Source organism: Cibotium barometz, chromosome 19, assembly GCF_041138505.1.
Source record: "Cibotium barometz isolate CiBa-2024 chromosome 19, ASM4113850v1, whole genome shotgun sequence".
Lineage (NCBI taxonomy): Eukaryota > Viridiplantae > Streptophyta > Polypodiopsida > Cyatheales > Cibotiaceae > Cibotium > Cibotium barometz.
Genome location: NC_141064.1, coordinates 27,116,926 through 27,144,619, shown reverse-complemented (window position 1 = coordinate 27,144,619; position 27,694 = coordinate 27,116,926). Strand labels below are relative to the sequence as shown.

Below are 27,694 nucleotides of genomic sequence, written 5' to 3'. Positions count from 1 at the left end.
CCTTTTAAATCCATGAATATTGATTTTCTATAAGTCCTTTTAAATCCATGAATACTGATTAAACCTTGAAATTAACGGTGAAGATTTTGAGATTTTAGTTAGTTTTTAATCTAACATTATGGAGGTAGTTCGATTTTTTTATAATAAGCAGTCATTCTCCACAATTTCAAACTTGAAACCAGGTCGTGTAGATGAAGGTCCACTGCTGGAGTGCCGTGTGTTGAAACTCAATTTTGTAAAGAAAGAGTTTTGATCCCAAAATGTGTGGCAACCTGAGGTAGCTGCCCGATATCGACTCAGAGAGCTTCTCTGCGATGTCGTCTATCTGGCCAGACCATATCAGAAACATTCCCGAGACTTGTGGCCAGCTATGCCAACGGATTCAAGGCAGACTCGACTGCAATTCGTTGCTAATTTTGCATCGCAGCAAGTGGCGATGCCTTGCAAGGTCTTACTCAGTGGTGCTAGATGCAGTCATACGGCAAGTAGAACACGCTTGCTCCATGTTGGGGTCATCTGAGCAGGAGACCTTATCTCACAAGCTAAGTGGGCCTTTGGAGGCTCTCTATCACGTGATGCAAGAAGGGGAAAGATGTCTGGACGACTGCATCAGAGGAAGCTCAGACAACCATATGTGGCTGGTAGACAAGGCACTCAAGCTAGGGATAAGCACGGATGTTGTTGGTTTGGTGCTATTATGTGGTTGAGCAGGCCTTGAGGGGTGCACATCTTGACAGCATGGATTTGATGCAGGAGATGAGAAGGATCGGCGAGATTTGGGCAGTTGAAGGTGCGGGCGAAGACTTAAGCTCTGCTCTGGAGTATTTGGCTAGTGTGAAGATAGAGGAAGGAGGAGACATGTCATGCCTTGCTGATATCATTTCGCAGAAACTGTCCCACGCCTCAGATCTGGAAGGTGTGGCAAGTGATGGTTTGCCAGCATACCTTTGGGTAGATCCAGAGGAGTTGAAAACAAAGTACAACGCTATTGGCACGGGTGGCTTTGGCACAGTCCATGAGACCAATTGGCTGGGGGGTCGCTTTGCAGTCAAAGAATTCTTCTATGTGGAAGATGACATAGAGTTTGGGAGGGAAGCGGTCATTCAGGCCAGGTTGCGGCACCCCAATGTAATACACCTTGTGTGCTGCACAAAGAACCCGGCTCTCAAGAAGTGTAGTTTAGTGATGGAACTGATGCATCAAGACCTTCGGGTTCTGATGATGGACAGACTGGGGAAAGGGTTGAATCCTCCCTTCCCTCTCCTGGTTGCAGTGGACTTCATGCTCCAGATCGCCAAGGGCATGGAGTACCTGCACAGCCTTGGCATCATTCATCGAGATCTCAAATCTTTGAACATTCTGGTAAGCTTTCCATCACATTCTGGCCAATCGAATCCATACCTTACCATGATGGGTGGTCTACACGCACATCTTAAAATTGCAGACTTTGGAATGTCCAAAGCCAAGCAAGCCAGCTCAAAGTACACCACAAGACAGACAGGCACAACTGCATGGAGAGCTCCAGAGGTTTTCGAGACCAGCCCTGAGGACGAGGTGGAAGGTGATCCCAAGGCAAAATATACGAAGAAGGCCGATGTCTACAGCTTTGGATTGGTTTGTTATGAGATCTTGACAGGAAAGTTACCCTTTGAAGGGAGCAATATCCGCAGGAGAGTGAGGGGAGGTGAGAGACCCAAGCTACCCCACCACTGTCCGCTTGCACTGGCGAGCTACATTGAGAAATGCTGGGATGGGGAGCCCTCGGTAAGACCGACCTTCCAACAAATCTGCAGAATGCTCCGATATTTCAAGGCCTCTATTCTTCTTCTAGGCGATCATCATGACCGTCATGGCGAAGCACAATGGTTATCACGCACTCTCTCCAGTGGCATGCTGACCCGCATGGAAGAAATGATCGAGCTGTCCTCTAAAGAGCCAGGTGTTTTTCTCGATCCCCACCCATTGAAGATACCTTTGGAGATGTACTGCTGCAGAATAGTGTTACAAGAAGGAGATGAAGCTGGAAGCAAACAACTAGGTAGCTTTACTGATCATATGTGTGTTGGTGTGCATGTTCGTCCAATTGCAAAGTCAGCATCTCTCGTTTTGAACTGTCAGATAATTCTGAAGCTTTTATTGTGATGAAGTGCTCACTTGTTTTTGCTCTGCGTATTGTCCGCATGGCAAGCAGAGTTGAGTTGGGGTCGGCAACGAGGAAATTCTATAAAGGCATCGGTGGGGGCTAGTCTACCTGGAAAAGGAAAAGGAAAAGGAAAGGAGGGCGGAAGGTGAATAGAAGCAAGTAGAGGGGAGGAAGGGAGGGAATGCAAGGTGGGCTGCAGAGGGGAGGAAAGGGGGGGAGGGGGGGAGGTGGGCTGCATGGGTGAAGGAGAGCAGAAAGGCGGGGGCAGGACATGCTTGGCCATGGTAAGGGGTCAGGAAGGGGGAAGCAAAAGAAAGGGACGGGGCAGTGGGGCAGAGGAGTCGCAAGGCTGGTGCGTGGGATGGGAGGGCAGGGCTAGCGGCATACGCAGGGAGAGGGGCCGGCTGCCTGGTCAGGGCTAGCGGGAGCTCTGATCATTTCGAAGGTCTTCACAACTTAACAATTAGGGGGTCACCCCGCTATTAGAAAGCATATCCTGCTTTAGCACTGATAACCTTAGAAAGCATATCCTGCTTTAGCACTGATAACCTTAGAAAGCCCACACTTCTACGACGGAGCATATCCTGCTTTAGCACTGATAACCTTAGAAAGCATATCCTGCTTTAGCACTGATAACCTTAGAAAGCCCGTACTGTCCGTAGAGTAGGGTTCGGCAACGAGGAAATTCTATAAAGGAATCGGTGGGGGCTAGTCTACTTGGGGAAAGGAAAAGGAAAGGAGGGTGAAAGGCGAATAGAAGCAAGCAGAGGGGAGGAAGGGAGGCGGGTGCACAGAGTGGGCGGGAGATGCTTGGCCATGATGAGAAGCAAAAGAAAGGGACGGGGCAGAGCTGGTGCAGGAGGGTGCGTGGGATGGGAGGGCAGGGCTAGCGGCATACGCAGGGAGAGGAGCCGGCTGCCTGGTTAGGCTCCGATCATTTCGAAGGTCTTCACAACTTAACAATTAGGGGGTCACCCCGCTATCCATCTCATAGTAGAGATAACCTCAGAAAGCATGTCCTGCTTTAGCACTGATAACCTTAGAAAGCCCACACTTCTACGACGGAGCGGGCATCTATAATGCACTTCACCATGCCTGTGAGGGTGATTGAAAAAGATTTTATACTAAAAAAGATAAACGCCAAAAAACCTTAGAAACTTCATTTTTCATGAAAGAATATAAATTACTGCAGAGAGGGCCTTATTTTTGGTTGTTTAAAAACAAGATGGTGGATGCTTGTATAGAAGAAAATTGAATAAGGTTGCATTTCTCTTAAAAGGTACCATTCTTAAAAACTCTTGTGATTTTACTTGAATAAGGTTGCACTTCAGTGAATTCTCTTTGAAAGTAACCATGTTTAAAAACTTACTCGACTCTCCATGAGTTTTGCAGCACTGTTCTGCCTGAAATTCTTTTCTAGAAAAGTTTGGTTGCGAAAAAGAGAGGCTTTGCGAAGTGTGCAGGGTTATCCTGCAACCCAAAAGGCTAATCTGGCAGTTCGGAACCCGGTTACACAAACCGTCCAGACTATACAAGAACTGGCTATATCATTGGATGAATTGAGAGAGGCGACTGAAAATTTTGGAGCAAATACTTTGATAGGTGAGGGTTTGTATGGACGGGTTTACTTGGCGAGGCTGAGTAATGGCAGATTTGCGGCTGTTAAGAAACTCCACGGCACAAATCATGAGTCATCCGACGAGGAGTTTTTAGTTGAGGTAGGTTTTTCCTGTAGTCAGGAGTCATGGTAAGACCGTCACACACTGAGACCTGCCCTGTCGCATTTTGTACACTGAACAACAAGCTCTACGACAGGCCTCAAGGGTTTCAAGGCTGAAGAACGAAAACATTGCGGAGCTTATTGGATACTACATTGATGGCAATCTACGAGTATTGGCATATGAATTTGCAACGATGGGGTCTCTACATGATATCTTACATGGTAAAAAAAAACTTGTAGGCATTGTCCACAATGTGAGTTTCATTGATGGCTAATTGTTCTCCTTTTGCTAAGTATGCAGAATACTACTCTAAAGCTTATACCAACAATTTTATAATGATATCAACTGACTCGGTGATATTTGCTGTTTCATAAAGGCCGAAAAGGTGTCCTAGGCGCCCAGCCCGGGCCTGTCCTTGATTGGATGCAACGTGTGAAGATTGCAGTCGGAGCGGCAAGGGGCTTAGAATACTTGCATCATGCGACGGTGCAGCCTCCCAAAATCCACGGTGACATCAGATCTAGCAACGTTCTACTCTTTGGTGACTACACTGCAAAAATTGCTGATTTCAATCTCTCAAATCAAGTACTCAATCTCCAATATCACGTATTTGACAAGGCGATTGATTTCCATCCAAACAAGTTTCTTTCGGCCTTTCCTTTAAATCCTCCAGAGTAAGGGTTCAGAGCTTTCTTACTTAAATGCCTCGCTTGAAGTGCTTTTGATGTTCGATAGATTGTGCACATAGTTGTCTATATGTTTTTTAATGCCTTTTTTAAAATTTTTTTGAGATGATACTGCCTTCTTAGCATTGGATACTTTTGTGTCTTCTATCACTCTTACGATGTGCATTTCTCTCTTCAAATATGCCATGCAGTCAAGCTGTGAATCGTCTCCCACTTGGGAGCCTTGAGGTGGGAGCTGATTACCCTAGGCTTCTCTGGTTGGAGGATCCCGGTTGGTTAGATGCACTGTCGTCATGTCGTCAGGGACAATTGCAAATGGCTAGTTCTCTTAAGTGAGCCATTTAAATGTCTTTGGGCCATTCTTAGGGTAATCCTTGTTATGTGCCCAAATTACATGCCAAGGTTCATGGGATCAAAGCCAATTAATACATGGACAATTAAAATTCCTGGGCTGAAAGCCAAATGAAAAGTGCTATGCTTGAGATGATTGAAAGCTCACGATGAATTATAAAATAAGGTCCACAGGCAAGCCCCCAAAGGAACAAAGATTCAGGATATGCTAGATAGGTTATCACTTATAAGTGGGGAGAAGGGAAATGGTGCTACCAGCTAGGGTCGTGCGAAAGAGAGTAATTATATTCTGTACAGGACAGATTTCTAGTGCCATCCTGGCTCAAATTGTGGGGTGTTGTGATTTTTTATATATGAAAAAAGCAAGGTTTTGGTTACACATAGATGCCAGATCCATGAACACAGGTTCTCTTTTCTACAGGCTGACAAATCTTTACCTTCAGGTATGCAATGATAGAACAGTTGACGCAGAAGGGTGATGTTTACAGTTTTGGAGTGGTTTTATTGGAGCTGCTCACAGGGAGAAAATCAGTCGGTCTGGTTACATGGGTGAGACATGCATTCCTAGCTAGTTCATAAATTAGCACCATTGGACAATCATTATAATTATCAATTTATCTGTCAAAGCTTTTTGAGAAGCGATGATGCGTTAATGCAGGCAACTCCAAGGCTAGGCGAAGACAAAGTTAAGCAGTGTGTGGATCCCAAGCTTAAGACGGATTACCCAATCAAAGGAGTTGCCAAGGTGATTTACCTTCTTCAGTTTTCGTTGGTATTTTGGACTGTAAATCTTGGTATCCATTGGTCATGTAGTATGTTCTTCAAAACATGCATAGAGAGATTAGGATTATTAACTTATAATTGACCGATACTTTTTCATGAACCCATCGTTAGAGCCCAACAATTATCATTAAAGTAACCTCACCATTAAAGCCAAATTATATGTTTTCGGGTCTTAACATTTTGCCACATGGATTCTGCAGTAGTAGATTATGCCAAACTAGTTGTCTTTTTGTATCGTAATGTTCTTCTACATGGATTCTGTAGTTGATTATGCTATAAATTCCCCTTAGTAGAAGGGACTTTCGTTTGTCTCCTTGAAGGAAGTGCCATAAATATAATGTAGCATTCATTATTTTCCGTATGCTTACAAGTTACCATGTTATCCACATAAGAGTAGATTGGGACCAATGTCTCTCCTAGCTTGGATACCTATCCTCCTAGTGTACCATAAAAATCAGCTAGCTCATATGTAGGCAGAAAAAGGAAAGATATTTTTACGTCTATGAAAGACCCAAAGGGTTTGTGAGACCAAAACTATGATATGTGGGTAATTGAATGCTAACAAAACATGAAAGGAGAAAAAACTAGCCACCCAAAGAACAAGACCCACGTACTCTGTGAGTCCTGCATGTACAATTTGATCTACAGAAATAGCCATGTTGTTACGTCCGAAGGCTGATCAAGGTTAAGACCTTTGGGTTAGGTTAACCATAGCCTAGGGGTTAGGCATCTTAAGTAGGGGCTTGAGACTAGACCTGGACTCGAGGCCTTGAGACTACTTTGTGCTTACATCCATGGGTATGTATTGGTGGTCTGGGACGCCGCACATGGAGCCATGTCTTGGATGCTACGATCTCCTTGTGCTCGGGGTGAGCCTGAACGGCTCTATGGTTGGGCGGTGAGCTAGGTGCGAATGTCAATGCATGATTCCTTAGCTGTAGGGTCTGTTAGCTTGGGGGCTTTACGTTGGTGTTAGAGCCAGACCTGCTAGAATTAAGCTGGAAACATTCCGAAAAAAGAGGAGAAAATCCATCACGTGGATCTTATTTCTGGGCTGCTTTTTGTCTTCCAACGCCTGGTGGTATGGGACACTTAGGGTGAAAGACGGAGCAACGTCAGGTGAACAGAGAAGACGCTATGGTTGGGTATGCTCAGACGGTTTTTGAAATTGTTGCATATCTATGGAAAAAGTAAGAGCTTTTTGTTATGTTTGTGTGCATTTACTTGCTTTCTGACATACATGATATGCGTTTAATGTGTTCCTTATTTGACGGGGATGGAGGTCAAGATTGGGTGTTGTAAGAGGGTAAAAGACCTAAGAGATCTGGTTGAGTTTTGTAGAGAGCTAAATTCTTTGCACTTTTGGTTGTGCGTGGGAGTTTATGCTTTTTGGGACTCTACTAGATGTTTTTTCTATGTATGGCTGTGAACAGCAGCACCTCAGCCTAAAAGAAACGATTGCACGAAGGGTGACCCTATTGCATGCATGAAGGGCTAGTGTTTGTTGGGAGATAGATGTGAGGGCAAAAGGACAAAAGGACCATATGTACGAGAGATCAGAGCAAAACAACAGAGCATGAAATGGGTGAGTGAGTGTATATATGACGGTGAGTGAAAATACGTACAAGAGCCCTCTGATGTGAGGTGACTCTGAGTAGAAGACTGATGATGAAGGCTTGCGTCGATGTGAGGCAAAGGCACTCCGTGAGGTGGTCTGAGTCGAAGGCTTTCGTTAGTGGATGCAAAGGCACTCCGAGGTGGTAGTGGTAGTGGGCAGCGGAAGGGATGGAGACTCTGGTGACAAGGGTGCTGCGGTACCTGAGCGGTGATGAAGAGCAGACCTAAGTGGTGCAAACTCTGGTGACAAGGGTGCTGCAACACCTGAGGGGTGGTGAGGAGCAGAGAGGGCTGCCGTCCTGAGTGGTGGTGGTGCAAGCTCTGGTGACAAGGGTGCTGCAATACTTGAGTGATGGTGAGGAGCAGAGAGGGCTGCTGTCCTGAGTGGTGTCGATGGTGAAGATAAACAGAGAGGGCTGCTGTCCCAAGGTAAATTGAAGAAGAAAAACGATGATAAATTGTAGCAGAGAGTGGGCTGCTTTCCCATGAGCCGAGGAAAAACGCAGAAGTCTTCTACTGTAGCAGAGAGTGGGCTACTGTCCTAAAGTGTGGCTTGATAAAAAACGCTGATGTACTGACCTGTAGCAGAGAGTGGGCTGCTGTCCCAAGGTGTGGCCTGATGTAAAACGCTAATGTGTTGACCTGAAGAGCCGATGATGATGAAGCAGATGATGTGCAGTCCCCGGCAGCAGCAACAGCAGCAGAAGTGGTACCGAATATGTCTATGAAGTGGTACAAGTGGTGAAGTGATGAGGCAAGGCTATATATAGTGTGTGGGACTGCTGGTCGGCCAGCAGCAAGACACAGAAAAAGGGAAAATCAAATAAATCCAGAAAAGTACAGATAAAATCCCCTTTCTAGGGCTGGACAACATGCCATTTTCAGACAATAGATGCATGGAAAAGAGAGAGAGAGAGAAATGAAATGTTATATTAACGTCTTCAAAAGGCCAAGGTGACCTATGAGACCAAAGTTACAACCATGTGACATCTGATACACTGTCTGGAAAAGAAAAGAAAGAACTGAAGGTAAGTATCTAGCCCCACAATACATCAGCAGGGGGCATCCGGAAGCAGCAACTAGGGAGAGTGGGAAGCTAATGCTACTAGTCAAAATGGGGTACATGAGTACATGGATACATGAATACATGAATATGGGGGAGTACAAAAGTGACAGTGAGTACAACAGTATATGGCTGGAGTCGTAATCATCCTAGGAGCTCTAGCATGGGTCTTTGCCGGATGGCCTGGATATCTGCCATAGTGAGATGCCTGGTCGGACGAGCCCGATGCCTCGCAATGATGCTCTGAATCCTCCGGTGTAGGTACCATCTCCGATGTGAGGATCCGCGAACCCTCGGGCGTCTAGATCCGCCCAACTGGATAGCTCTCTCAACTAGAGTCCAACGGGGTGCCCGTTGCTGGGCTGTCGGCTGTGTGTCCGCCCGAGTAGTCCCTCTAAAGAAGTCAGTAATCTGTCTCTGTGTGGACTCCCTCCCAGTCGGGCGTCTGCTCCTGATAATGGACTCTCTGAGCCTGCGGATCTCCAGGAGATAAAAACCCAAGCATCGCTGATCACAATAGTCCATGACTCTAGCCAGTGGTCCAAATCCCTCTCTGAAAAGGCAATGGTAGCGCCCTCGAATCTCATAATATGCTGTGCAGCGACAGATGTAGTGCTCCTCCGTCTTTGGCTCTATCCAAAATCTGACAAATCCTGTCCCCTGGAGGTATGCCTCTAAATCTACCTGTCTCTATCTCTAATTGATGTGAGGAGGTGCGGATCTGCCCAATGGCGCACCTCAATCGATGAGACAGATGGGTATCCATGTAGCTCGGTCTAAGTATAAAGCCATCCTCAGTGGTGCGGAGAAGATGGTCTCTATAGAAAGCCATCTTCGTCCCCAACTCCTGTGAGGGCTCTAGCCATGTCCTCCTAGTGTCCAACTAAATGAGGTCCTTGAATGGGAGAATGAATTAGGGTTAGAGTTAGGTTTTCATGTGGGAGACATACACAGAGAGAAGAAGGGAGAGAGAGAGAGAGAGAGTTGTGGGGATAAGTCAACTCATCAGATATAAGTGTGTGACTCCCCTATCACACATGTATATTGCACTAGTACACATAGTGCACTTAGTACATTAAAAGTACTAAGTGCACTATGTACTATAACTTATGGGCTAGTACACACTATAAGGGTGGGCATAATGCCTTTACCCCAACAACCTCCCACTTAAAGGCAGTGTGCCCTTAAGTAAAGGAAAAGAAAAAATCAGCATGTACATGATAATATACAAGGCCATATCAAGGCTGAAACTGGCCTCATCCAATGCCCATCAAGTGTCTGCAATGAGCAAACCGCTCCGGAGGCAAACTTTTTGTCAACAGATCAGCTGGGTTGTCATCTGTATGAATCTTAACAAGCTGAATTTGCTTGTTCTCTATCACCTCTCTGATGAAGTGATACTTCACATCCACATGCTTCGTCTTTGCATGAAAGACAGGGTTCTTTGCCAACTGAATGGTACTCTGACTGTCACAATGCAACAATGGAACATCCCCTGTATAACCCAAATCAACCACTAACCGAGATAGCCATAATGCCTCCTTGCAAGCCTCTGTGGCTGCAATATACTCAGCCTCTGTAGTAGATAAGGCTGTGCACTTCTGCATCCTAGATATCCATGACACGGCACCTCCTGTGAATGTAAATACATAACCGGTAGTAGACTTCCGGTTATCTGGATGACCGGCATAATGTGAATCCGTGTAACCATGCACTAATGCATCCTGTTTGCCAAAGCATATGCACATATCTTGTGTGCCCTTCAGGTATCTCATGACACCTTTCACTGCTTCCCAATGCTTCTTGCTAGGGTTGGCCATGTATCTAGAAACCACTCCCACTGCAAATGCAATGTCCGGCCTAGTAGCAACCATGGCATACATGAGACTGCCACAAGCTGAAGCATACGGAATCTTGGCCATATCAGCCCTGCCACTATCTGACTGTGGGCTGTCCATAGCACTGAGTTTCACATATGGAGGCAAAGGAGTCTCCTGGCTGTCCAAATGAGTGAAAATCAGACTTTTACAGTCCCGAACACTGCATACAACAGTTCTGAACAGAAATTGGGCAAAAGCCCCTTGACTGCAAGCTGATTTCTGAGGATTCAAGGCATAAAAGTCTTGCCTGCTGCTTTGCCAAGCTCAACAAGCATAAAATCTTGAAAAGCCCCTTGATTTAAGATCAATTTCTGATCATGCATGGTACATTGACGCACATGAAGGCATCCAGAGTCTTCACGGTGCTTCCCCCTGGCCATATATACATCCAATACATGAAAGCCCCTTGATTTACAGGCACATTGAGTGCTTGTCAGGCATCAACACATTGCCCAAAGCATCAAATGCGAGTGCCTGCATGCAAATCAATCCAATCGGCACAAAAGCCCCTTGATTTGCACTGCAATTTGCTGCAATTTTGCTCGAATGTGCGATTTCTCACATCATACAGCATGTATGAATGCTTAATTGCACAATTACATCAAAAGCCCCAAATTTCGACATCCAGTTTCCTGCAAATTGACTCTGATTGTGACCAATGTCACCCAATTTTGCCAATTTCGCTCAAAATTTGAGCAATTTGGCACCTTTACTTGCTCAATTGATTGAATTGATAAGAAATTCCCAAAGAATTGAAGCAAATACCTCTTAATTTTTGAATTTCTCTGATTAATGTTGCAGAAAGGGGGCGTTGAATTTGGTGCTGCTGTATTGATGTTGTTGCTGCTGAAAATCTGTGCAGATGAACTGCAGCTGGTTGGAGCTTCTATACACAGAAGCGTAAGTGCGTAGCTCTCCTCAAGCGTGCTGCAGAAGGCGTGGAGACAAAATGACAGGCGAGGAGTTCCACTGGGCAAGTTCGCTTCGCTCCTCTTCACCTTCTCCAAGGCGTACGAAGCTTACGTGGAAAAGGAATTGGAATGCTATCGAGTCGGCGATGCACGGCGTAGACTCCTCCAGCTTCGCGCGAACCTGCAGCACGGCGCCCGAAGGCAATCTCGGCCGGACCGCCTGTAACGGCCGCCCGATTGGACGAAGGCCGGGCAGGGGCAGTAGGCTTTGATGGGCCACCACTCGAATCCAGGTACCACGCCGATGCCCCCTTGGATTCGCCCTTCCCAGTTGCACCCGTTCTCCACCTCTGCCTCCCGCAAGCTTCACCCGTCGCTCTGCTAGAGGTGAAATGGCTGCCTGCGACTAGTTCAACACACGCAGCAAAGCAGCTGCTGGAGAGTCGAGCTGTTACGCTCCCTTGCACACTGAATTAATTACAGATGCTGATAGAAGAAAAAACCCCTACGAGCCAGTGATTCATGAGCGAGTGGGCTAATGGCAAAGCTCCACGAAGAAGCCAGTGATGCAGCACTTGAGAACAAAACCCTAAAACCAGGGCTCTGATACCAGTTGAATGGGAGAATGAATTAGGGTTAGAGTTAGGTTTTCATGTGGGAGACATACACAGAGAGAAGAAGGGAGAGAGAGAGAGAGAGAGTTATGGGGATAAGTCAACTCATCAGATATAAGTGTGTGACTCCCCTATCACACATGTATATTGCACTAGTACACATAGTGCACTTAGTACATTAAAAGTACTAAGTGTACTATGTACTATAACTTATGGGCTAGTACACACTATAAGGGTGGGCATAATGCCTTTACCCCAACAGTCCTGTCTGATGACTACTAATCTCAAAATGTGTCAAGGTGAGAGAGGGTGCCTCCAGAGAGTACTGGAAGGGTGGAAGTCCGTCTAAACTGAACCCGTGGAGCTCAAACCAGGATGCTATTTGTGCATACCAACATGAAGTGTGTCCCTTAGCTGATGAGAGGACTCTAAAGCAAGTCGTGCATACCGGTGTCGGGGAAGCTCCTAGGTGCTATGAATGAAGGACACTGATCTGGCAAGAGCCTCGACTACGATCGGTGGTGCTCCCATCTTGGCTCTAATAATCTCATGGGGTACCGAGGCCTTAGCCCGAATCATCCTGGAGATCATGGACACAAGTGGTCTCTCCATCGATCTCCATCCATCGTATGTGCATCCTGATCGACTGTGACGATCTAGGCTAGGCCCCCAGATCTGTACTCCATATAGCATAGCCGATGTGACCAGCGTGTCAAAAAGCCACAGCTTAGTGCGTGGCTCCTGAAACTGTACCTGTGAGCACATCCTCTCTAGACCTCCTAGTGCTGCAAATCCTCTAGTCAATCTGGCCTCTGCTGCTCCCCTCATGGAAAATGTGGGCCCAGTGAACACCACTCCAAGATATGTGTATGAGTCAACATACTCCACTGTCTCCTGCCCATCTAGCCTTTCGATCCTTTAGGTCGGGTTGATCAAAAATATACTTCAACAAGTGGTGATCCGTCGAGTCTACAAAATCGAGACCCATACAAATAGTATAGTATCTCCATATTTTCATTGCATGGATAACATCTAGAACCTCCTTTTCTTGGGTAGGATACACCATGAGTCTTTGAAGGCTTCTTGCTTTCAAAGGCTATGGGCCTTCCATCCTAGAACACGGCATCACCTATTGCATAATCACTGGCATATGTTTCTGTCAGAATATGCAGCGGAAATGAAGACAAGAACTGAAAACTCCAAGAGCAAGAGCACAACAGAAAAAAATGCAAAACTGGGAGAGAGAGAGAAGCATGTAACTCAAATATATACACAAGAAGATCCCGAATACAATGTCCTATGGATGTGGGGAGCAAGGGGCCATTTTATATGGCCCCAGGGCAGCCAATCGGCCTGCCTAGGCAGCCGACAGCCCCCTGAGTGTACCCGACCAGTAGCTCAGTAGGCAGTTGCAGAAAACCTGTCGGCCAGCTCCTACAGAGAAGTTGGATAGCACACAGAGGCAGGTGGGCAGCCGACAAACCTCCACACATCAGGAAAAATAGGGAAGGTGGGGAAAAATGGGAAAACACCTAAATCGGGCAGGCACACCCACAACAGAGGCCTTGGTGTAAATATCTAGACATAGGTCCCAAAGGCCTCAAGCAACTCATGAACATACCGCTGCTGAGAGACAAAAAACCCCCTCTGGGTTTGTCACATCTCCAATCCCAAGAAGAAATGGAGTAAGCCTAAATCGGTCATCTCAAATTCCTTTGACAAGGCAGTCCTGCTATGTACTCCATATGATCGCCTATGAGAATGAGTTCATCCACATAAAGGATGATCAATGTGACCATGCCGCGTTCTTGAAAGAGAGATAGGTTGGGATGTGCAACCGATCTCTGAAATCCAGCCCGTAGAAAGAAAGATTCAATCTTCTGATTCCAAGCCCTGGAAGCCTGTTTAAGACCATACAAAGCCTTCCATAACCTGTAAACCATTCCCTTTCATCCTGGAACCTCGAAGCCTGGAGGCTGCTCAACATACACCTCCTCTTGCAGGTCACCATTAAGCAACGCAGATTTAACATCCATCTGATATACAGGCCACCACTGAGAAGAAGCAAGGGCAAGAAGGGTCCGAATCGTGGTCCTCGCTGTCGGTGCAAAGGTATCCTCAGAGTCGATGCTAGGCCGCGGAGCATAACCCTTAGCCACAAGTCTGGCTGTGTTTGTCCACCGACCCATCTGACGTATACTTGGTCTTAAAGACCCACTTGACACCAATGACAGACTGTTTCGATGGCCTCGGTACCAACTCCCAAGTGTTACTCTTCTCAATGGCATGTAGTTCCACTTGCATGGCTTTCCTCCAAGTATCCTGTGCAAGGGCTTCCTTGACGGAAGTGGGCTCTTTGTCCCGCATGATACGAGACATCAAAGCATAGTTTACCTGTAAAAGCTCTGTTGAATGACTTTTATCATGGACTTTGTGCGATCTTCGAGGTCCATCCTCTATGGTCCATTCGGAGGGAAGCTCTGTGACACCTGACTCTCGAAGGGTGTCCACCAACCACCTAGGTACTCGAACAGAACGCGGAGCCTCTGCCAGAATATGCAGCGGAAATGATAACCAAACTTGGGTGGACAAGAGCAAGTAGATTGCAGAAAGTAAACAGCACAAGAAACACACCTCATGCACTGACAACAGATGAAAACCAGATGCGGGGACGTAAAGAACACGAGAGGAATGCTTCCCCACTCTACCATCGGGAATGATCTCCATCCGGTCCTCAGTGTGTATCGGTATGGTGGAATTGTTGCCAATGAAAATGTGACTTGACTGTCGCTTCAGATCCTGAAAGAAGTCACGGGAAGGAGTCATGTGCCTAGAAACACCACTATCAAGAATCCATTCCCAAGTATCCTTTGCGGTGAAGCCAACTGCCTCCTTGCTCGAAGAAGATGAAGCATTCGTGTTCAAAATCTCCAAGTGCACAAAGGCTGGAGTCTTTGCAGTTGAAGCTAAAGAATCAACACTCTTCCCAGTCTGCTTGGGACACTTCCTCCAATAGTGGCCTTTCTCACCACAATCATTACAAGTCCTCTCGGCCTTGAGTTTCTCTCTGTCTAAGTCGGGCTTCTTCTCAGAAGACTTCTCCAATGAAGCCTTCCCTTTGCCCTTGTTGTTGTTATTACGGCCTTTCCATCGGTGGCTAGTTAAGGCCTCAGAACCTCCACCCTGTGGAGGGTTCGTGAATCGCTCTTCCTGGTCCAAGACCATGGGCACAAGCTCCTCGCATTTGATGGTGCTGAGCCTGCCATTGGTAATCAACGAAGAGTAAAAGGCTGAGTACTGAGAGGGCAAATGTGACAGCAACATTATGGCCATATCCTCTGATGATCTCTTTCCCTGCCTGGAGAACTTGCTGCTGAAGAGCCTGTAGCTTGTTGATGTGCTCTTGCATCGTCGACGACTTTGCAGGATTCATCACCCACATTTGAACTTCCAAGGAGATTCTCTTCATGGATGAATCTATGGTGTGCAATTGAGGAAGATGAAAGAACGGACTCTGGCATTGACACGATCTCATAACTGTGCATGTGCCTCCTGTTCTTTCCGAATAGAGGGTAACACCCCTTCCTCTAACTCCGGCCGTGGAACCCCAACAACAATGAAATCAGCTAAGTCATAGGACTCCAAAACAGATTCCATCATTACCTTCCAAATGCCATAGTTGTTCCCGTCCAACTGGCGGTCCATCGGGAATGTGGGGAGTGTCGGAATCTTCACGTGCTTCTCAGCCATCTCAAACAAATCTGCCATTGCAAGGGTTTAACTGAAAAGGGAAGGTGGGTGGGAAAAAATGAAGAACAAAACCTGCAAGTGGCTGTCCAGCACCAAGGCCTGCCTTTTGCTTGCTTCTTCTCTTCCCGTACAGCCGAGACACCACCCAAAACAGCCCTGAAGTCTTGTGAAAGGAGGTGGATGAGATAAGAAATAACAACAAGTGGCTGTCCAACACTCAGCCCGCCAAACGCTTGCACTCCTATTTCCTCAAAGACCAAACAGTCCTCCAAACAGCACTTCAAACTACCCTCTTGCTCACACAGTTCCCGAGATTTGCCTAGAGCTCTGATACCATGTCAGAATATGTAGCGGAAATGAAGACAAGAACTGAAAACTCCAAGAGCAAGTGCACAGCAGAAAAAAACGCAGAACTGGGAGAGAGAGAGAGAGAGAGAGAGAGAGAGAGAGAGAGAGAGAGGTGTGACTTAGATATATACACAAGAAGATCCCGAATACAATGTACTATGGATATGGGGAGCAAGGGGCCATTTTATATGGCCCCAGGGCAGCCAGTCGACCAGCAGCTCAGTAGGCGGCTGCAGAAAACCTGTTGGCCAGCTCCCACAGAGAAGTCGGATAGCACATAGAGGCAATCGGGCAGCCGACAACCCTCCACACATCAGGAAAAATAGGGAAAAATATGGAAGGTGGGGAAAAATGGGAAAACACCTAAACTGGGTGGGCACACCCACAACAGGGGCCATGGTGTAAATATCTAGACATAGTGTATAGACAGGAGATGACTGCTAACAGTTTCAACCACAAAAGGTTTACTAGGATCCATGATCTGCAACATAGGCACTGAGGTGACTAGCTCCTTCACTGCTATAAAACACTAATCTAGCTTGTCACTCCAAACCACCGGAGGACTTAACTTGCCCTTCTTGCTCCTCACCCCCTTTAAAAGCTTAGTCAGGGAGGCAGTAATCTTGCATAAGCCTCATTGAACTTCCTAAATAAGCCATTGAAACCAAGAAATGATTTCACTTGCCTAATCGTCCATGGAATAGGCCATTTTAGGACCTTACAAACCTTAGTTGGATCAAGAGTAGTCATGTGTACTTGAGTGCCAAGTGGTACCTATGCAGGCTACATGTTAGTATCGTTCATGAGGTCGTACACAAACGACATGGTTGTGGGCTGGCCATCAAAAGTATCCGCATGAACCCCAGAAGATGCTTGTTGTTCCGCCATGGAGTAGACGATGCAGAAGATCAACAAACGTGTAGGGAATTAAGGAGTGTAGGGGATTAAAGATGGTCGCTAATAGTGGGTAGATAGTATAAGCTCCAACTTTTGAAAAGCACAATTCACAGAGGTCTACTTTCCGCCCACACATCAAGCATGGAGGTTTTTATGAGTAAGTGCTCTAAAAAGCAAGCTTATCCCCAAAAATAACAAGGCCACTAGCTTTTGGTCCTCTTTCCCCACCTTTTTTAAGCATAAAGGACACTTGTACCGAAATATGCCCAAAATAACCCATGAACATGCTTTTTTGAGATGGCCATGTATCCCAGTAGTGTGCATAGATCTTTTGAGCGTTTTTTACAGCCCTTAGGTCGACTTGTATACCACAAAAGGGTGGTTGCCAACATGATTCCCTTGTTGGTTGAATGTGGCAATTGGTCCATGCTGGTTGCAACCTGCGAGATCCGAGCGTTCTGGACACTTCAATGAGTGTTACTGAGAGAAAGATATTGGAGAAGTATTCCATTAGAGGTGGATTACTGTTCAAGGATGGCAACCTTGGCCTTGGTTGGCCGGCATTTCTATTAGTGCAGCATGGAATCCTTTGTTGAGGGTTATGTGTGGAAGTGTACCCAGTGCCATCTTAATAAACTGAAAGGCTTAGAGTTGGAGGGTGGTTACTTCTTGAGAATAAGTGGCAAAGTGTCTCGATGGATTTTGTAGTTGGATTACCCCGGATAAGTAGGGGCTGAAGGCCAATGGAGTGTTACAGTTAGGGTTTGGAGATGCTGCAAACAGGCGTGGAGAGCAACAGAGAGAGAACACGACTGTTGTATTTCCATATGATAAAAATGTGGAGTACAATAGCCACATAATAAGTGACCTAAAGAGATGTGTTCACATGTCCGGCCATAAAATGTGCCGGGTGGACCAAAACACCTATAAACTGCTTATAAGTGAAACTAAGCTAAACTGGGAGAAAAAACACTGAAGTAAAAAGTGCCCCAGTAATCTACTGATGATCACTAGCACTCCTCTGGGTGCATACACATCATAAAACCCAACAAACCCCCCTGGAGTGATATGTGATCACTGTACATCATCCACCAAAAGGAAACAAATTCAAAGCAGTGCGGAATGCTTCGAATTTCGGACGTGGTAATGCCTTGGTGAAGATGTCTGCCACATTCTGATCTGTAGGACAGTAGATCAGACTAATATCTCCTGCCTGGAGTCTCTCCCAAACAAAATGATAGTGAATCTCAATGTGTTTCGTGCGAGCATGAAACACAGGATTCCTGGCCACAGCAATGGCACTCTGACTATCAGTATAGATAGGTGTAGGCTCCTCCACTGAAATATCCATATCAGTCATGAGACGACGCAGCCAAACACACTCAACAGTAGTAGTGTAGGCTGCTATGTATTCTGCCTCACAAGACGAAGTGGCCACTGTGGTCTGTTTCTTGCTTAGCCAAGAAATGCATGAAGAGCCAAGAAAGAAACAATTTCCACTAGTGGAATGTCTGGTATCAAAATCACCAGTCCAATCTGAATCGCTGTAAGCATATAGCTACATGTCACCTCTCTCAGGATAAAGCAATCCGAGAGACAAGGTACCCTGCAAATACCGAAATACACGCTTCACAGCTTGCCAATGTGACAATCGCGGGCTGTGCATGAATCTGCTCAACTGAGATACGGCATACTAAATATCTGGCCTTGTATTACACAAGTAAATAAGGCACCCAACAGCCTGAGTATATGCAGTGGCATCAAATAAAATATTGTCATCTTGTAGTGACAGTTCCATCCCAGGCTCCATAGGAGTGCTGATAGGCTTGCAATCCTGAAATTTGAACTTCTCCAGAAGTTTAGCAACATACCAAGATTGCAACAACCCAATGCCTCTGTTATCCTGCACAAACTGTATGCCCAAATAGTAGTGTACGAGCCCCAAATCAGACATGGCAAATGTCTGTTGTTGCAGAATCTCTTTAAAAGCTGCAATTTTGTCATCATTTGATCCCATGAGCAAAAGATCATCTACATAAAGACTGATGACCAGCAGATCTTTCTCTTCTTTCTTTACATACAAAGTGGCTTCTAATGGATTGTTCACAAAACCTTGAGTGAGCAGGAAAGCATCTATCTTTGCATACCAAGCTCGTGGAGCTTGTTTCAAACCATACAAGGCCTTTTTCAGCCTGCAAACTTTTCCTTCATGACCATGTTCTGCAAAACCTATGGGTTGATGTACATAAACTTCCTCCTAGAGGTCCCCATGTAGGAAAGCAGTCTTGATGTCCAACTGATGAACAACCCAACCACGATGTGCAGCCAATGCAATGACACTCCTAAGTGTCGACATACGGGATGTAGGAGCAAATGTCTCCTCATAATCAATGCCCTTCTTCTGTGCATAGCCCTTTGCAACTAGACGGGCTTTGTACTTGTCAATGGATCCATCTGCATGTCTTTTCAACTTATAGACCCACTTAGTACCAATGGCTTTCTTGCCTTTGGGCAGATCAACCAAATCCCATGTTTGATTCTTTTTAATAGAATCAAGTTCATCCTGCATGGCTTTGTTCCAATGCACATTGTCTCGTGCATCCACAAATGAATCAGGCTCATCATCATCCTGTAAACTGGCTGCCATAACCAGATTCAAATCCATGATGTGTGCATGCTCATTGGTCCGTGTCTCCCTACGAGTACGACCAGCAAGAGGATCCTCTAAATGGCTGTCCTGTAATGTCCTCAAATACCATCTAGGTATGTGTCTGACCTGTGGTGCTTGCTGCCCCATATTTGGTTCAGCTTCTGGCTCAATTTGCTCCTGAATTTCTGCACCATTTTCATCATTTGCTGGCTGTCCTGTACCCTCACGAGTTGGATCACCAACTGTGGAATGAAACTCCATAGGTAGTAGACCTTCAAACACATCATTTTCAGCCTGATTTGCATCATAACCAGTCATGGATATTTCTGATTTTTCATCAAAAATCACATCCCGACTAGTGAATATCTTCCTGGATAGTGGGTCATATAACCGGTAGCCCTTGCTCTCACGGCTATACCCAACAAAAATGCATTTTGTGGCTTTATCATCCAACTTCCTCCTCAACTCTTTGGCTATGTGTGCATATGCAAGACACCCAAAGATACGAAAATGTGATACCGAAGGCTTGCGGCCATGCCAAGCCTCAAAAGGAGTAATGGAAACCAATGCCTTTGTGGGACATCGATTCAAAATATGACAAGCACACATGACAGCTTCCACCCAAAAGATATGTGGTAGCCTCTTTGCCTTTAGCATACATCTGGCCATCTCCATGAGTGACCGATTCTTCCTTTCTGCAACCCCATTCTGCTGTGGAGTATAAGGAGTAGTATACTGATGTTTTATACCTCTACTCCCAAGAAAGGAATTCAGCATGTGTGACATATATTCCCCCCCTCGGTCAGAACGGAGAGTCTTGACCTTGCATCCTGACTCTGTCTCAGCAAGTGCTACAAAGGCCAAAAATGCATCATATACCTGTGATTTCTGTGTCAAAGGATAGACCCAGCATATACGAGAGAAGTTGTCAATAAATGTTGCAAAATAGAAGCAACCACCTAATGACTTCGTCTGCATGGGACCACAAAGATCACTGTGTATAAGCTGCAACTTTGCAGTTGCTCGTAGAGCTTGATCACGTGGGAAGGAAAACCTATGCATTTTTCCCAAAATACATCCTTCACAAATGTGATCTGGAGGCTTCTCCATGAGAGGTAGATCTGTAAACATGTTATGTCGCTGCATAAGCATAAGACTACCAAAATTTACATGCCCCATGCGAGCATGCCATAACTCCGCATCAACCATAGCTGGAGTAAGAGTGAATGCATTATAAGCAGACTGATCCACTGGCTGAAATGCATCCAACTGATAAAGTCCATGACATAATGTACCAGTAAGCATCAAGGTCAAAGCATTAGCTTTGTCTTTGACCATGCATTTATCATCATCAAAGTGGACTTGCATACCACAATGTGCTAAAGAAGAAATGGACAACAAATTCTTCTTTATCCCTGGTACATATAAGGCATCTGTAAGGCGGAGAATGGAGCCATCAATGGCTGTGAGCTGAATCTCCCCAATGCCACGAACTGGATATGAAGCATTGTTGGCACACTGAATAGTTTTGCCAACAGGGGCAGGGCCAACATGACTAAACAAATCCCTGTGAGATGTGATATGCTTTGAGGCACCACTATCAAAATACCAAGTACATGCATGCTCTGTCATACTGAGTGCCTGTGAAGACCAAGAGGCATCATAGCTGCATGTATAAAAACAGTAATCCCTGTCCTCAACAAAAGAAGCAGTCTCTGGAGGAGCTTTAGAAGCATCATTAACAGACATCCCAGCTTCCTTTGCCTTCTCTTTGGCAATCCTCTTCCTACATTCAGTGATGTAGTGACCTGGCTTCTTACAGTAATGACATTTGCCCTTCTTCTTGGGTTGTCCATCACCTTTCTTGGTATCCTGAGATGAACCACCATCACCTGAATTCTGATTTGAACTCTTTGGCTGAGTTTTTCCTTTCCCCTTTTGACCTGTAGTAAATGCTTGTTCAGCACTTGTGTTCATATTCATATTCTTCCTCATTTGCTCTTCTTGTAGCAAGAGAGCAACAAGTTCCTGATACTTAAGGGGTTCAACAGCATTCCTCATGCTGAGGTTCAAAGAGGTATGAAAAGCCAAGTAAGATCTTGGCAAAGAGTGCAAGATGGTGGACACAAGCTGTGTCTCAGGAATAATCTCATCCACATTCATGAGTTGCTCTCTCAAATCCTGCAGCTTGTTTAAGTGGCTAGACATATCATCTCCTTCATTCATTTTCTGATTTTCCAGCTCTCTTTTCAAAAATGAGATCCTAGCCTCATTACGAGCAGCATACATCTGCTCCAAAGTCACCCATGCATTCTGTGAAGAGCCAGCTGAACGAATATGAGGTATAATAGACCTCTGTACTAACAATGCAATGAGTGACAAAGCTTGTGCATCCCTGGCATCCCATGTCTTCTGAGCATTTGTTCTATGAACAGGCAATGGCTGCCCTAGAGCCTGTACCTGTTGTCCTCGTCCACGAGCACCCCCTTGGGGAGGAGTCTCTGGAGCCAATGGACCTGGACGTGGTTCATCACCACTAACAAAATCCCAAAGACCTTTTGCCACAAGCACATTTTTCAGCATAAAACTCCACAAGGAGTAGTTCGTGCCGTCCAATTTGTCTTCCTTAGACAAATATGTGAATACATCACTCTGCTGTTGATTTGCCATTATGCCTATGCACAATGTTGTACCTGTGTATCAAAAAACCCAATAGCAAGAACCCTGAAAACAACTGTACTCCACTGAATACAGTTCACCCAAATATGCCTGCACTCTCAATCCTCTGAATGTGCAGCTCAATGCACCAATGATTGAGTAGAGCAGCAAAAATGGCGTATACAGTGCCAAAATGCCCCAAATATGCCCAAAATTACTGCACCCAAAACTGTGCAAAAAACCTGTAGACTTCTTTGCAAGAAAGTCTGCTTGTAGTGCCTGTAGTTTTTCACAAAGAAAATAGAATTGCCCAAAAAACAAAATTTGTATTGCTTACCACAAGTTGTTTGAGCAAGTTGTGGTACATATGCAGGTACAGTCCACCAAAAGAACAAGTACAGTTGACTGTACTGTGCAGGTACAGTCGACTTGCACTGTACAGAACTGAAGGTGACTGCAAGCAGATACTGTGCAGGTACTGTGCAGGTACTGACGAAGGCGGCGCTGACAGGTACGAAAGCTGCAATACGGGGGCGCTGTCAGGTACGGAAGCTGCAGTACGGCGGCGTTGATAGGTGCAGTCGGCTCTGACAGGTACTGTAGACGGCGCAGATAGTGTACGGGCAGGTACCTGTACGGAATGCTGTTGTCGACGTCTGGTACGGAAGCTGCAAGCTGTGGTGTACCTGCTGAAGGCGGCGCTTACAGTGTGTGTACGGGCAGGGCAATGATGTACGGGTTGTACTGAAACTGAAGGTGGCAGTGTACGGGCAGGGCAAGGGCAGGCCTACAATGCTCTGATACCAAATGAAGGCCAATGGAGTGTTACAGTTAGGGTTTGGAGATGCTGCAAACAGGCGTGGAGAGCAACAGAGAGAGAACACGACTGCTGTATTTCCAGTTGATAAAAATGTGAAGTACAATAGTCACATAATAAGTGACCTAAAGAGATGTGTTCACATGTCCGGCCATAAAATGTGTCGGGTGGACCAAAACACCTATAAACTGCTTATAAGTGAAACTAAGCTAAACTGGGGGAAAAAACCTCCACTAACTGAAGTAAAAAGTGCCCCAGTAATCTACTGATGATCACTAGCACTCCTCTGGGTGCATACACAGCATAAAACCCAACAGGGGCTAGATTCAATTTTGGTCATAGTTGACAGATTGACGAAGATGGCTAGATTCATCCCTATCAAGTCGACGGTAAAGAGTCACGAGTTGTCTTAGCTCTTTGTAGAGCACTTGTATAAGCTTTATGGACTGCATGAGGAAATTGTCAATGACTGGGATCCCAAATTCATTGCACAATTATGGCAATCAGTGTTTTCCAAGTTGGAAACATGCTTGAGCATGTCGTCTTAGGATCATCCCAAGTTGGATGGTCATACGGAGAGGACGAACCAAATCATGGACGATATGCTGAGGGCGTATGTCTCCAAGAGATAGTTTGAGTGGGAAAAGTATCTTCCACAGATGGAATTTGCTTATAAGAGTAGTAAGTATGTGGCTATTGGTTTTAGCCCATTTATACTTGTGTACAATTAGCCGAAGTTGCCCATTGCCATAGGACTACGGGGGGGTCAAGTTGCAATTAGCAGTGGACTTCTGGCAAGATATGATGCAGGACATGTTGAAAGTTGCAAGGGAAAGTGTAAAGAGGGTTCAGGATTGCGCCCAGTTTTACGCTAACCAACGACAGACCCCGAGAGTTTTATGAAAGGGCATGTGGGTGTATCTTAAAGTGTTGTAACCTTGCACATCCATCAACTTGGTCCTGCTCACCTATGTATGGAATATAGCTAACCTTATGACGTTGGGATCCATTTGTCACTTTTGCCATTTTCAGAACACTTTAGGGGTTTCTGTTTTCATTCCATTGGGACGTTTTGACACATACGGTTCAAGTACCATAGATTTTGGGCCGTCAAGTGCCGAACCATAATAGTGTGGTAATTTTGTGGGTCCATTGGGTCTCCTCCTTAATGGGTAGGGATAATCCTGTTGGTGGTCCACTACATGAGAAAGCCATGGCAAACAACCTCATTAAAGAGCTTTGCTAAGACAGGTAGTCTTGCAACCATGATAAAAGAGCTGTGACTGAAGCTCTTTGTGGTCCTTAGCTCTTCCATTTTCAAAGTTATGGATGACTCCAATGATAGATATGTGGAGAGAGAAGATGTAGTAGAAGGGCATGGTATGGGCTGGTTTGATATGTTGTAGTCTCAGTATGGAATTTCCAAATCATTGGGTTTGTAAGGGGTGATGATTTTTGAACTCGAAATCTTAACCATAAATCCTTAAGAGTGCTATATAGTATTTTAAAGAAGTCACTCATTCGCTTCTCAAATATACACCTTGTGTTGGACCAAGCATTTGTATTCTTGTTCTGTTTGACACATGCACAAGGATGTCCTTGATAGGCTTGCTCATTGTGACGTCTACGTATTGTCTTGCATTCATCAGACCATGCATTTTGCACAGTTGAGCCCACAGGTGGTGGATTTGATAGTATAAGGAATGGATTGTTGTGGGCAGCTTTGTGGAAAGATTGGGTGAGGTGATTGTTTTTAGTTTTAGAGCGGGTAGGGTTTCCATGTCAGTCTGATCTTTGTAGACCAGTTCCCAAGTGTAGCGTACTATTGGCAAGCCTCTCTTTGTGTCTCTCTTAAAGATGACATCTCTTTGAATGTGTCTGGACAAAGTGTGCCAATGGAACTCCATACTGCCATCCATAGTTTGTCTTTGGCTGTTTTGAAACTCATTCTAACCACTTTTCAGTACAAAATTTTGTGTACTTCAGAAACTTTATCCACTTTATATTTGAAAAGCTGCTCCTTCCACGTTTTTAGATTTCCCATAGAGATCGATTCGTAGTGGCCTTTCCTAAAGCTTCTCACATACAAACTGTACACTTGGAAGTTTCAAACCTTTCATAAAGCCTGTTTCTTAGAGACGGAGGAGCTTTTCCATTGTGCCATCTTTTCCAACTCCCCAAGTTCTTTTAATGTTGTGCCGTGATAACAAGACCATAGAATGAAAATAAACATTTGGCCAAGCATATGACAAAAGTGAAGCATTATTAAGGGCTAGGTGCATACTCTCTCTGTCTCTTAACCAGTCTTGTGTACGTGGATGCAGATGGCAGCATTGGCAGAACTTTGTGTGCAGTATGAAGCAGAGTTTCGCCCGAATATGAGCATTGTTGTGAAGGCCTTACAATCATTGCTTATTCCAGCCTGAAGCCTAGTCAAGACTGTGTATTGTTAACCCTTAAATTCTATTCCTGGTATGTAATCACATGAACTTCCTGAGCCAATCTTGTTTTTTTGTTTTCTCACATATCCCATGTTGAATATGGTTCTAAAAGTTTCCCCTATTTGTGAGAACCTAATGTCATCTATGCACACCATGTCACCAAGTACTCGTCTGAGAGAATGTTTGGATGCCCTTCTTGTGCTAGTGTAGAGTTCTTCTTGTTTTGGATAGTTATATTTCCAAGTTCATGTGCTGGTTGGATTGCCAGGGTTTTGTAAGAACTCTTACTGCTACACGTCATCCAAGATTGGCTGCGCATTTAGGTTATCCAGAAGCTACAGCCAAGGGTTGCAGTGGTGGTCAATTTCTTCTTATGGCTTAAACCCATTTTTGGTTCTTCTCCTTGAATACATTAATTAATGCCTTGGGCCATAGGGGATCAATCCTGAAATATAGTTAACACTTTTGTACTTGGATTGACTCTCTTTGGCTCCTACCAACATAGGTGAAAAAGTGGTACAAGTTCTTACATAGACTTTGGCATTGCACACAGCTATTGCAATTTGAGGGGTGTGCGCGTATGTGAGTGTATGTGTGTGAAGGCAAGGATGTAAACCTTCAAAGACTGAATATGCTGATGTGGTGTTTTAATTGTATTTATCTGAATTCTTCTTTTACTCAAAATCATCTAAAATTTCCCCTGATTTCTAGGTGGGTTTAGGCACTCTCTGATTTGATAGCCTAGTTGCTGACATCAAGAACATTTATTTTCCATGTGGAGCCTATCAAGCTGTTCATTGTCATAAGAGGGATATATATCTGAATCTGGCGGTCGGGAATAAGGTCTTCTCTCTGGCCTAAAGCTTCATATCTCTTGGGATTTGAATGAAACTCTATTTTTGTTTATGATTTAGTGGAGGGGGTTTGGAAGCATTCCCTAGAACTAAACCTTCCCATCTCTTGGGATTTGAATGAAAACTCTTGGGATTTAGTGGAGGGGGTTTGGAAGTATAACAGGCACGTTCCTAAAAGTGGAATTTGGGCATGTTCCTGGATTCATCTAGGTATATATATATAGATTTTGAAATTTGGGGGTTTTCATGCCAGGTTGTCAATCCAGCCTTGCCTTTGTCAAGATGCCTCGCAGTAAGGATGCCATGCGGGCCCATGTCACTCCTTTATTAAAATATGGTGGTTCAGGCACCCAATAGTGGAAATGCAATTTTTGTAGGGTTTGCTCAGGAGGGTCCATAATCCGTGTTAAGGCCCATTTCACAGGTTTAACCGAGGGAAGGCATTGATTCATGCAAACTGGTGTCTACAAACATCAAAGCCAAGCTACAAGAATGGAAAAGATAGTAGCAAGAAAGCTGGTGTGGAAGGAGGCAGAGGCTTTGTTGAACGCTCTTCAACCAATCTATAGTGTTCTTCGCATGACTGACGTGGAGGGCAGCACTCTTGGACTCTTGTGCGAGTTCATGGACCGGATTGAAGAGGCTCTTAACTGATGCACTCTCTTGACAGATGAGAGGTATTGAACATGCCAAGTTTGAATTTTGAGCTTCCAACTAATTGCCTTCTTGTTGTAACTTGTATAGTAGGCTTTAGCTAAGAGCTTCGATCATTCATGGCTAATTTTTAGGGTTGAGGACATTTGATGCGTTTGGAACGACCAGTGGGATTGGTTCCATAGACCAATCCACGCGGTTGCCCACATGTGGAAGATGGATGGCAAGATTACATTCATAAATGGATAGGAGGAGATGTGGAGTTCATGAGACGCTTGGAGGATGAGCAACTAGTGTATCGGAATGCTAGCCACACATTTGGTAGACAGACTGCATGCATGCGAGAGAGACAGCTTCAGCCAGTTTCATGGTGGGAGAAGTATGGGATCAGTAGCCCTCACTCGGTGAGTACAACTCTAAAAGACAAGACTGCTATTTACATAATACATTGATCAATGATGATTATGCTTACAAAGTTTCTGTATTTTAATGGCAGAAACGCCTCGTCATGCAAGCTCTCTTAGAGGATTGCAGTTCGGGTCTTGTTGAGAGGAATTGGAGCACATGGGCCCTCTTCCATACAAAGAAGAGGAACAGGTTTTCTCTTGCTCAATTGGAGCGGTTGGTGTATTGCCCTTGCAATCTCCGCCTAATTGAGCAGTCGGGCAATTTGATAGAGACTCGCAAGGTCAATGTTGATAAAATTGACATTGAGAAGATGAAAGATGTCCTAGAGATTTCTCAGGAAGAGCGCGACCTATATGCCATGTTGTATAAGGAGTTGATGGCACTTGCTCATATCTAAGAATTTATTCGTTTTGTCGTCATGAATTCGTGAGGGACAACCTTTGGTGTA

General features: G+C 45.2%; 2 protein-coding genes across 8 annotated transcripts; both read left to right on the top strand.

Annotated features, from left to right (window-relative positions):
* Window positions 1–189: 189 nt before the first annotated feature.
* Window positions 190–26,578, top strand: LOC147628393 (uncharacterized). Of its 7 annotated transcripts, none has more exons than XM_086813491.1 (8): window positions 191–2,038; window positions 3,536–3,861; window positions 3,959–4,085; window positions 4,241–4,538; window positions 5,345–5,450; window positions 5,560–5,646; window positions 25,214–25,361; window positions 26,438–26,578. In XM_086813491.1, exons 1-7 carry the CDS (start codon window positions 676–678, stop codon window positions 25,313–25,315), a joined length of 2,409 nt encoding a protein of 802 aa, XP_086669617.1. In that variant the 5' UTR covers window positions 191–675; the 3' UTR covers window positions 25,316–25,361; window positions 26,438–26,578. The 7 variants fall into 7 exon arrangements, with proteins under 7 accessions (XP_086669620.1, XP_086669617.1, XP_086669619.1 ...); XM_086813493.1 differs by lacking the exon at window positions 26,438–26,578 and adding an exon at window positions 26,042–26,370; XM_086813490.1 differs by lacking the exon at window positions 26,438–26,578 and adding an exon at window positions 26,121–26,359.
* Window positions 26,155–27,694, top strand: LOC147628392 (uncharacterized). The gene is made up of 4 exons (XM_086813495.1): window positions 26,155–26,173; window positions 26,609–26,861; window positions 26,973–27,242; window positions 27,335–27,694. Exons 3-4 carry the CDS (start codon window positions 27,105–27,107, stop codon window positions 27,641–27,643), a joined length of 447 nt encoding a protein of 148 aa, XP_086669621.1. The 5' UTR covers window positions 26,155–26,173; window positions 26,609–26,861; window positions 26,973–27,104; the 3' UTR covers window positions 27,644–27,694.

Coding starts and splice junctions, on each gene's coding strand:
- LOC147628393 (XM_086813491.1), top strand. CDS start 676: ATGTTGTTGGTTTGGTGCTATTATGTGGTTGAGCAGGCCTTGAGGGGT. Junction 3,862..3,958: donor ACGAGGAGTTTTTAGTTGAG/GTAGGTTTTTCC, acceptor GCTCTACGACAG/GCCTCAAGGGTTTCAAGGCT. Junction 5,451..5,559: donor CAGTCGGTCTGGTTACATGG/GTGAGACATGCA, acceptor GCGTTAATGCAG/GCAACTCCAAGGCTAGGCGA.
- LOC147628392 (XM_086813495.1), top strand. CDS start 27,105: ATGAGACGCTTGGAGGATGAGCAACTAGTGTATCGGAATGCTAGCCAC. Junction 27,243..27,334: donor GGATCAGTAGCCCTCACTCG/GTGAGTACAACT, acceptor TTTTAATGGCAG/AAACGCCTCGTCATGCAAGC.